Source organism: Lissotriton vulgaris, chromosome 1_1, assembly GCF_964263255.1.
Source record: "Lissotriton vulgaris chromosome 1_1, aLisVul1.2, whole genome shotgun sequence".
NCBI classification, from domain to species: Eukaryota; Metazoa; Chordata; class Amphibia; order Caudata; family Salamandridae; genus Lissotriton; species Lissotriton vulgaris.
The window spans coordinates 1,708,975,779-1,708,984,661 of record NC_141685.1 but is presented as its reverse complement, the minus strand read 5'-3'; the positions used below and the strand labels follow the sequence as shown (position 1 = coordinate 1,708,984,661).

General features: G+C 39.9%; 1 protein-coding gene across 4 annotated transcripts in view; it reads right to left on the bottom strand.

Annotated features, from left to right (window-relative positions):
- Positions 1-4,356: 4,356 nt before the first annotated feature.
- GATA3 (GATA binding protein 3) overlaps positions 4,357-8,883 on the bottom strand; it is a 35,637-nt gene continuing 31,110 nt past the window's right edge. For 3 of the 4 annotated variants that reach the window (XM_086918965.1, XM_086918967.1, XM_086918966.1), the window contains exon 6: positions 4,357-5,456. In XM_086918965.1, the coding sequence (XP_086775091.1) occupies positions 5,172-5,456 (285 nt within the window). In that variant the 3' untranslated portion in view covers positions 4,357-5,171. The remainder of the gene's footprint in view (positions 5,457-8,883) is intronic. The other variant, XM_086918968.1, reaches the window with a different exon arrangement.

Sequence of the window (8,883 nt, the reverse complement as noted above, 5' to 3'; positions counted from 1 at the left end):
ACTTTCCACCACAGAAATGTGGAGAAATGTGGTATTTTTTTTTACAATTCTTTCGGTTTGCAAGGGTTTCTGGGCAACAGAACCTGGTGGGAGGCAGTCAAGTCAACTCATCCTGAATTCCCCTGAGTGTCTAGTTTTCAAAAATGTATAGGTTGGCTAGGTTTGCCTAGGTGCCGGCAGAGCAAGGGTTCTAAAACTACAGCTAGGCACTTTGCCAAAAAAGGGTCATTTTTCACTGCGAAATTGAGGTGTGACCAAGTTGCGTTTTGCGCCATTTCCTGTCGCAGGCACTGGGCCGACCCACACAAGTAGGGTACCATTTTTCTCAGAAGACTTTGGGTAACGTGGGGTGCAAGGAAATTTGTGGATACACGCAGATTCCAGAACTTTCCACCACAGAAATATAGAATAAATGGGTTTTTTTTACAATTTCTTAGATTTGCAAGAGTTTCTGGGTAACAGAACCTGGTGGGAGGCAGTCAAGTCACCCCATCCTGGATTCCCCTGGGTGTCTAGTTTTAAAAAATGTATAGGTTTGCTAGGTGTCCCTAGGTGCCAGCAGAGCTAGGGTTCAAAAACTACAGCTAGGCACTTTGTAAAAAAAGGGTCATTTTTCACTGCGAAATTGAGGTGCAACCACGTTATGTTTTGCGCCGTTTCCTGTCGCAGGCACTAGGCCGCCCCACACAAGTGAGATACCATTTTTCTCAAAAGACCTTGGGGAATGCGGGGTGGTGGAAATTTGTGGATCCACGCAGATTCCAGAACTTTCCACCACAGAAATGTAGAATAAATGTTTTTTTTTTTACAATTTCTTAGATTTGCAAGAGTTTCTGGGTAACAGAACCTGGTGGGAGGCAGTCAAGTCACCCCATCCTGGATTCCCCTGGGTGTCTAGTTTTAAAAAATGTATAGGTTTGCTAGGTGTCCCTAGGTGCCAGCAGAACTAGGGTTCAAAAACTACAGCTAGGCACTTTGTAAAAAAAGGGTCATTTTTCACTGCGAAATTGAGGTGCAACCACGTTATGTTTTGCGCCGTTTCCTGTCGCAGGCACTAGACCGCCCCACACAAGTGAGATACCATTTTTCTCAAAAGACCTTGGGGAATGCGGGGTGGTGGAAATTTGTGGATCCACGCAGATTCCAGAACTTTCCACCACAGAATTGAGCGAATAATTTGGTTTTTTGGACCATTTTTGTAGGTTTGCAAGGGATTCTAGGTAACAGAACCTGGTGGGAGGCAGTCAAGTCACCCCATCCTGGATTCCCCTGTGTGTCTAGTTTTCAAAAATGTAACAGAACCTGGTGGGAGGCAGTCAAGTCACCCCATCCTGGATTCCACTGGGTGTCTAGTTTTAAAAAATGTATAGGTTTGCTAGGTTTCCCTAGGTGCCCGCAGAGCTAGGGTACAAAAACTACAGCTATGTACTTTGCCAAAAAAGGGTCATTTTTAACTGCGAGATTGAGGTGTGGCCACGTTGCGTTTTGCGCCGTTTCCTGTCACGGGCACTTGGCCAACCTAGACAAGTGAGGTACCGTTTTTCTCGTAAGACTTTGGGGAACGCAGGGTGGCTAGAAATGTGTGGATCCACGCAGTTTCCAAAACTTTCCACCACAGAAATGTGTGAAAAAGTTGTCTTTCTTGACATAATTTAGGTTTTCAAGGGATTCTGGGTAACAGAACATGGTGGCAGTCAGTCAAATCACCCCATCCTGGATTTCCCTGGGTGTCTAGTTTTCAAAAATGTATGGGTTTGCTAGGTTTCCCTAGGTGCCGGCAGAACTAGGGTTCAAAATCGACAGCTACACGCCGCAAAAAAAGGGTAACTTTTCATTGTGAAAATGTGGTGTGTTCACGTTGGGTTTTGAGCCCTTTCCGGTTGTGGACACTATGCCTACCCTCAAAGTGAGGTACCATTTTTATCGGGAGACTTAGGGTAATTCATATTTGTAAAGCAACTGTTATTACCTGTTGAGTTTTGATGCATTTCTGCCTTCCAAATGAAAGACATTGTGTAAAAAAGAAGTAATTTTGAAAAATGACCAAAAATTCTCATGCTAGTATGAGTATTCCCAATTTTGAAAATGTGCAAATATGTACTGTTTCTAAACTCTATAATTTGTACCCATTTCAGAAATACATAGGTGTCTTTCATACCAATTTTTCATGTATACATTTTTGCACAATAATTGCTATATACCCGGTACATAATAAAAAGCCATTGCAAATTGCTACTCAGTTTTTTACTCTGGGTTCATCTGCTTCTTGGTAAACCTACAAGTCATATATATCCCCACAACTAGGAAGGTCCAGCTGATGTAATGGTATATTGCTTTCAAAGAACTGTCATAATTACAAGAAGTTACAGGTGAAAACGTTGACACAAAGGCTGCTTTTTTTCAACTAATTTTCGATTTTTCAATATTTAACTGTTAGTTTTTATAAAGAAACCTTGATGGATCTACACAAATGACCCCTTTCTGAATTCAGAATTTTCTCTACTTTTCTAAATGTATAGCTTTGTAGGATCCATTATTGCTTTCATACTCATTTTTACCATTAACTGAAAGGAAGTTGAAAGCACTAAAAATCGCAAAAACATGCTATGTCATTGAAAAATGCCAAAACTGTGTAAAAAATGTTGGTTCTCTGACAAAAGACTGTCATTCCCTAAAAGCTGGGAAAATGGTGATTTCAGCCCCACAACCCCTTTTTTGATAACATTTGCAGGGAAAACCCCAGAGGCTGTCATTTGTAGCCCATTTTCCCAATTTTTCTGAAAAAAACAAAATTGTTACTGTATTTTGGCTAATTTCTGGGACCCCTCTAAGGAAATCCACAAACCCTGGGTACCTTTGGAATCCCCATGATGTTGGAAGAAAAGGATACAAAATTAGCATGGATACCTTATGTGGTCAAAAAGTGACAGGGGCCTAAGCTCACGCTACCCCAAATAGGCAAAAAAATGCTTAGCACAGGAGGGAAAAAGGCATAGCAGCGAACGAGTTAATATTTGGAACGTTATTTGGCAAAATGTTTAAAAAAATCTTCAAATATACAACTATCAATTCAAAGCGTTTTCTTTGGCTCTATGTCACCTGACTTTGATCATATTTCACCCAAACCTATTTTGTTTGATTTTTTCATTTCACTTGCTTTTGAGGTTATACTCTCCTATTGGAAAGATACTTCTTAATTATCTGTATCAGCATGGTGTAATACTACTTGTGATGAATATAGAATAGCCAATGTTTCTTCATTACCGTTATGCCAGAAAATTAAATTGGATCTATATTTGTTACACTTTAGTGCATATCTATCTTCTCTCTCACCAGCATCTTAATTCTCATATTTCTTCTTCTCTCTTTATTTCTTTGTATCTTTCCTCTCCTCTCTCTTCCTACTGCCTCCCCTCATTTTTTTCTTCTCTCTATTTTATTCCGTATCTGTTTAATTTTATTTAAACTGATATGACTATGTTATACTCATAGGTTTCTCTCATTGGTTCTAACTTCCTTGTTAAGTGTAATACTCTGTAAATTCTATTGATTTTGTTTTACACATACTATGTATATTGTTATTGATTTATAAATCTTCAAATAAAAAATATTTTAGCAAAAAAAAATGAACTGACCACTGCTACTGACAGAGGTGACAAATAGAAGATCAAATCAGTTTAGTGAAGGACATCTCTCCATTACCTATGTATAAAACGTTTGTGCTAAAAGCTGAATAAAGTGTGTTAAGGCTGATCTATAACTAATAGCAGGATCCTGCTGTATTGCTCTAGATGCAGTAGCATGTGGTGGAGCACATTTTAGCAAATGCCGTCAGCCATCACAAGAAGCGAACTGATCACAAGATAAGGGTTACATGCTATTCCCAGAATTATTTTTTTTTAAAAAGATAGAGGGACTAAGTCATGCCCACAATTCTCCAATGCATCAGAATAGGTGAGTAGAGTTTCGCTTGATCCACAGAGTACAGGGCATTTTGGAAATAATAAAGAGAAAGACATCGTTCTTCATTCTAAACTAATATTTAAACATGATGAACATCTTATTTAAAATAGTGAGCAACATTCATTCCTCACCATCTCGCAAGACAAGACATTCCTTTATAATGCATCTTATCTTTTCAGTTATGATAATGACATAAATATTATGTCATCGGCATTTCTATAGTACACATCTATCATTGGTGGCTCTTTGTTGCAGTATAAGCTCTCAAAGATGTGTGAAATGTTGCAGCCATATGGCTGTGTTACACGGTGAAAGCTGACAAACTGCTGGAAGCTCTTACAAGAATACTACTAAAAACATGTGGAAATGCATGCCAAAACCAGACGTCATATCAACAGAATTGAATCTAGTTTATTCTCAAATAAGGGAAAAAATATTATGAAAACAAAAAGCAGTTCTTTACACTAGCAGTAAATACATTTTTACAACCATTCAGTCTGTATAATAAGATGAAATAAATCTACAGCTTCGTTATTTTGGTGCTTAGAATTATACATACGAAGAACGACAATTACAGGGACTTGTTCACAATGCTGTCAGGCCTGGTGCACACCCTCGTGGCAATATCGGCTTGGTAACACGTCTTTCCTGGGGGCGATAGTACTTCCCCGACAGAGGCCTGCGGCCTGGATGAATGATGAAGTTTACAACTTTTAATGCATGAAACACCTTCCTCCTTCGAAGGACGACAACATTGCCGGCCTTGCCCGCAACCTTGTGGAGAAACTGTCTCCTCTTCCAGCTCTGGCTTTTCTGAGCTACGTTGCTTGTAACCTTTCCCTGCCGTCCATATTTAGTCCTGAACAGCTGCCCAACAGGCAATAAAGTCTTCATAAGATGTACAGAATTTCTTACAGTTTAAGTTATATGCAATGTTGAGCGTTTTTTCACAGCACTAAAGACCCTGGGAATTAGGGAACATGAGTCAAAATTGCTTATTCACAAAATGGGATCCGGCTCCAACAGATGACAATGCAGGTATCATAAGAGAGTTCCTTTCCTTGGTGAAATAAAAAATGGCCACCTTTGCATCAGTCTCCAAACGAGTGGTCCATGGTTTAGCCATTACGATGCCGCTCCTGCGAAAATGCAAGCATAACTGGAGGACTTACGAGGAGTTTATGTCTTGTTTTTGGACCTGATGGAGCCTAGCCCATGGCGGTGACCATACTGGAAGGGTGATGAGGTCCAAAGGAAAGGCTGGAGGAGGGATGCATGGGCGTGGGGGTACTCAGCATGTGGCCCGAGTGGCTGAACGGTGATATGTGGCTCAACGACGACATATGTCTGGAGAGGGTGGCTGGGCTGAAGGAACTGCTCTTGGGGTAGTCGTCGAGGCCATCATGGATCTTTTTGCACTTCTTTGACTTGCTAGACATTTTTCGGTTTCTCGTCTGGATGCCTTCTTTCTTCATAGTCAAGGGTCTGTTAATCTAAACAAAAAGCCATTATTTTTTTTTGTGCTTTCGCTGTTGTTTTCTCAATATCATGCCCACCCATTACTCATTTCAAAGCATTCATCATTTATCATATCCACTGCTGTGTAATGGAATCTTGGCACATGGAAAAAGAGCAGAACTGACAACTGAGATACACAAGGATGGCATGGATTACGCATACTACCTCCCTCAAGGAAAGCGGCACATGGGGAACTGCCCACCATCAGTCATAACAAAAGTGTGTATACACAGTCTTGGCAACATTGTTTCTATGGCTAAAACAAATGGTAACTTACAACAGGCGATTGAGACAGTCATTATAAGGCTACAAGCAGGTATGAACAATCAGAAGGTAGCAAACAAGGAACTTCGAGTCCATGTATTAAAAAAATGATGAAATGATGGTAGACCCTGTTCACTTTTTTAAAAAAAATAATCTGTTGTGCAGCTGTTAAAGAATGAAAAACATCTATTTTAGCTCAAATCTGCCAATTTACCTAAAGAGAGCTTTAAACCGATTCCGTACAGTTGTTTCTGGGTTTCTTTGCCTGTTTAAAAGGACACTAATTCACATGCAGGTTTTGTTAATCTGTTCAAGAAAGTCTAACTATTGATCATCTTCATTGCTTAGGAGGGCCGAGTTTAATGCAGGCAGCAGATACCAACATAAAGAAAACCTCAAATCACTCCCACTTTAGAAGCAGTCCAATGAACTGGGTGAATAATTTTGGGGGCTTTGGGCTGCCTGACAGCCTCAAACTACTTTTTTTATCCAATGATTCCGACACCAAAATGGCGCAGCCAAACAGGAGAGAGGTTTCAGTGTAAATAGCAGACGCTCAAGTCTTTCAACTGAAGGTTGGGTCTGAGAAATGCAAACGCTTGCAATCTTCGCGAAAGATATGTTAGCAGGTGACCATAATGGAACTGTGCGCTTAAATACGAATATGAGTTTGTTAGATTTGTTATTGTCTTTTTTCATTATTTTTATGTTGTAATTTTCCACTATTTATTATTTTTACTTTTGTTTCTATTATTTATACATATTTCGTGATTGTGTATTTGAAAAACAATGTAAATCATTATGCATAACTGTACTAGATGTTTATTGTGTCAGCTTGTGTTTAATACAAATAAATATCGGCGGGTAAAATCTGACGATAAAGGACCAGGGTAGGCTAACCTGTCCTCTGGATCAACGCCTGTGTCATTTCACCTCCAACCTTCAGACAGAGAGAGGTCAGCAGAGCTCACGCCAGTAGCATACTGGACTGTAATATAAAGGCACGATGGAGAACATTGAAATGATGCATTTGTTCTTGTTTCTTCGACAAAAAGGCAGGCTGCACAAATATTGAGGCAGTTATCACATAGGTAGGTGTCCAGAAATCCGTAATTTCCCAGGGAAACGTGGCCAACTGAGAAGAAACATTTTTTTCTCCATGGTTATTTTTGGCCGTACAGTCTGTGCTGTAGCGACTTTGTACATTGTGTCAATAGAAGGGCGTTAATTTGAAACGTCCCAATATCTAAAAGCGCGAAGAGCACGTTTTTTAGGGGTGCAATAATTTTCTTTGATTTTTCCCCTGGCGTGTTCGCCAGTTTTCTGAAAATCTGTGCAGCAGTGTCAGTGCGTGTTGCTGCTAAGAGGATCAGGTAGCCCATAATTCTCCTCTCATCCTGGAGCTGGGGTGCCAGAACTGCCTGAACCACTAGCACTGCAGAGCCAGGGGCGCTGACCCAGCAGAAAAGTCCTCACACTTCTAGGAGTGCGGGGGGAGGCAGGGGGTGCCTCCACTGACAGCTGTCCACTCCAGGCGGGGAGCACTGTGCTGGAAGCCTGTCACCTCACACACTCACACAGACCCCTCCAGCACATTAGCTGATTAAATTAGACTGGCGCCGGCCACATAACAATTAACACATTCTTGCCGACCCCCCTTGTATAAACTGACATCTGAGGTGGCCTCGGTTTGCAGGAGATAATCCGATCCGAGCACATATTTCGAGACAGTTTTTGAACTTTTAGTTGTTACATTCCAGACAAGGGGATGTCTTGTGGTGCAGAGGATGGCTATATTGGCAGAATTCGGTGATGTCACAGTAGTTTTCACTGGTATCACAATGCAGGACAATGACACCACAGGAGGACTCAGCGATAGCTCAATAGGACTCTAATAACGAACAGCAGGGATTACTGATCGCACAATAGGTTTCAATCACTTCCCAATAGTTTTAAGTGACATCATAATAATGGACTAATACATCACCATGGAGGTCAGTGACACAATGGTATGGCTCGAGCACAGGACATGAGCTCTGTGGGGCATCAAAGTAAGGGTCAGGGCAATACCACTGAAAACAGTGACGTCTCTATGGTGAAACTGTAGCACATCTATGCAAGGCTCAGTGATGACAAAAAAGGGGATAGTTTCATCATAGGTGGATGCAGCCATATCAAAAATGAGGGTCAGTTAAATCGCAACAGCACCCTGTGATGTCACGACAAATGTTTATTACATCACAGGAGGAGTGAGTGATATCACAAAAGGAGTCAAGCACATTAGCTTGGACTTAGTGATAGCACACAAAGGGACAAATATAGAATAACAGTACCAATCCGCGTTGAACATATCACCTAGTGATTCAGTGACACCAACATATAAATTAGTCAGTTAAGATTACGATAGCACAAAAGGACAGCAACATCACATTAGGACATCAAATAGGACTTAATAACATCACAAAGGGACTCATTAGTAAATACTACTTTTTCTTGCATTGTTTTATTTCTGCTTTATTCCTATTTTAGTTAATCATTTACTGCATTTTAACTCTGACTTTATATCCAGCACTTTAAAGCTCTGCAAAATTGAAAGTACTGTAGGGCCTACATTATTGGAAATTCCATAATATCAGACGAAGTTACAAGTCAAACATGTCATTGTATGGCTAGAGACTATATTGTGAATTAGTGAAACAAAAATCCATACCCACTGACTTAATGGCTTTTATATCTGACCTCTCATGTATGCACATCTGTCCTGTGACTTTTCAAAATGCCGATCCTACATGTGCCTGTAACATTCAAGTTGCATCTGCATATCTCAACAGACAACTTTCATTGTTGAAAAGTTGGTGATAAAAAGAATATCACTCAATTTGATAACAGCAATTCTTGTTATTTACAACTCTTCAAGAAGGTGACAGCAACCGCTACATGGAAATATGCAATGAAGCAACTTTAAGGTCTCAGAAAGAAAGTGAAAGATTGTATTAACAGTAGACATTTGGGCCATATATGTATGTATATATATATATATATATATATATATATATATATATATATATATATATATATATATATATATATATATATATATATATATATATATATATATATATATATATATATATGTGT